This window comes from Brassica napus, chromosome C8 (genome assembly GCF_020379485.1).
Source record: "Brassica napus cultivar Da-Ae chromosome C8, Da-Ae, whole genome shotgun sequence".
In the NCBI taxonomy this organism is placed as follows: Eukaryota; Viridiplantae; Streptophyta; class Magnoliopsida; order Brassicales; family Brassicaceae; genus Brassica; species Brassica napus.
The window spans coordinates 4,003,507-4,005,805 of record NC_063451.1 but is presented as its reverse complement, the minus strand read 5'-3'; the positions used below and the strand labels follow the sequence as shown (position 1 = coordinate 4,005,805).

The window sequence follows — 2,299 nt, the reverse complement described above, 5'->3', positions numbered from 1 at the left end:
TAATAAGATAATAATATTTCGGAAATTCGATGATAAATATATAGTCCCATTAAAATCATAAAATAACAATAACTATATATGTAAATTTTATATGCATAAATAGACTTTTGTATTTTTTTTAATTCAAAATTCATTTCATTTCATATTTTTTTTAAAATTAATAGCTAAATAACTTAATAAATAATCATAATACTGTTATTATTAATTTATAGAGTTTTGAGGGTAGCTAGATTAGCTAATAATAATTTATTAAGCATATAAAAGATAAATATATGACATAAAATGTAATTTTTTTAAATAACCAAAATTTTCGTGTTACCAACACAGTTCATTTTTCAATGTGGGTAAAATATTTCTCAAAAGAACTTAACAATTAATTAAAAAATCTTCTATAAAAATTTTAATTTCTCAAAAAAATTGTTTCCTTTCTCTCTAAAGTTCAAAGATACAGATTTATATTGTTATTCAAATCAAAATTAATTTTATTAATTGTATTTTAATATATCTATATATATATATATATTAAGATTTTAAGACTTTATAAGTAGAAAACTTAAGAAATATAAATTTATTTCTTTTTAACTTTTGATGAAAAAGTAATGTCTTAATTATATATATGTATGTTTTAATAAACATATATTTCTTTCCTATTTTTAGTGTCAACAGAAAATACATTTCTTAAACAAGTTATGACATTGACAGACAAAAATCCTATAAATAGAGACATAGGTTCATACTTTGTAGCATTCACCTCAACAAGCATCAATCTCTATAAAGAACCAACATGTCGACGTTTAAGATTATCACGTTGAAGAGCTGCGATGACAAGATCTTTAAGGTTGACGAAGCGGTGGCTGTACAGTCACAAATGATAGCTCACATGGTTGAAGATGACTGTGTCGATGGTGAAATCCCTATTTCCAATGTCACCGGCGTGATTCTCGCCAAAGTGATCGAATATTGCAAAAAACATCTTGTCAACCCCGATGTCGATGGTGATTCATCTTCTTCCACGGAAGATGAACTCAAGAATTGGGATGCTGAGTTCATGAAGAATATGGATCAGGAGATGCTTTTTGCCTTGATAATGGCTGCTAATTATCTAAACATCAAGGATCTTCTTGATCTCATTTGCCAAACCATAGCTGATATGATCAAAGGTTTTTCGGTAGACGAGGTTCGAACATTTTTCAACATTAAAAATGATTTTACACCGGAAGAAGAAGCAGAGATTGGCGCCGAAAACGAATGGGCTTTTGAATAATCATGTAGATCACTTTGGATGACTTGTTCATGACATTGTCCTCGTGCAATCTTTTTTATTTAATTTTTATATATAAGCGACAAAAAATGTTTTATTTTTATTCTAATTATATGCATGTATTTATTAACTATAAAAGTGTTTATATTTTTAATGAAAGTTTAAATATAAAAAGATATATAAATGATAAGAAAAATTAAATAACTTGACAAAGATTACAAGGAAAAACATAAGCATCAAATTTTTTTATCGTAATTGCTAACAAAATAAATTTGTTTATTTTTATTTTATCGTAATTGTAAAAAGTTTATCTTGTTCAACTCTTAGACCTTGATTGGTAAAATATTATACTCCTTATTATCTAATCAACAATTTAAAAAAACATTTAAAAGAGCATTTACAAGATGATAATGCTCTCAAATGAAACTTTTGGTAGAGCATTTGCATAGAAAATATATAAAAATTTAAAAAATAATTATATATAATTTATTTATTTATTTTATTTAATAATATCCAAAATTATATTTATATCCGAAATTAATGATATATTTTTTTAAAAAAATAAAATAAATTATATTTATTTAAAAAGAAAATATATTTAACATTTAAAATATAATTTAATTTATATAGTTATACGTGATTCATTATTTTTAATAACAAAACATAGAATAATATATATTTATATATTATAAATATAAAAATATCTCTATTATTTAGAAATAAATAAATTATATATTACATATTAGTGTTTATAATAGTTTTATATATGAATTATTTACTGCTTTACCAATCAATTTATTAAATATAAAAATATGAAAATACAGATTTTACAGTATACTGATTCTATAGCTTACTACTAGTATTTTATCATCAGCTCTACCGATCAATAATTACTAGCAGCGAGCGCTTGGGGCTTGTGTTCATTGTTGATCTCCTGAATATATAGCAGCGTGTCTAATGGTTTTACATCATCGCTCTCATTCTTTCTAGAGAACATCATCTTTTAATATAGGGACTCTTTAATATATCAGAATATAT

General features: G+C 23.8%; 1 protein-coding gene across 1 annotated transcript; it reads left to right on the top strand.

The window, feature by feature from the left end:
- Nucleotides 1–206: 206 nt before the first annotated feature.
- On the top strand, nucleotides 207–1,729 carry LOC106423757 (SKP1-like protein 13). The gene has a single exon (XM_013864519.3). The coding sequence runs from the start codon at nucleotides 785–787 to the stop codon at nucleotides 1,262–1,264; it is 480 nt and encodes a 159-aa protein (XP_013719973.1). The 5' UTR covers nucleotides 207–784; the 3' UTR covers nucleotides 1,265–1,729.
- Nucleotides 1,730–2,299: the final 570 nt, after the last annotated feature.

Excerpts from the sequence above, each read along its gene's own strand:
- LOC106423757 (XM_013864519.3), top strand. The coding sequence starts at position 785 with ATGTCGACGTTTAAGATTATCACGTTGAAGAGCTGCGATGACAAGATC.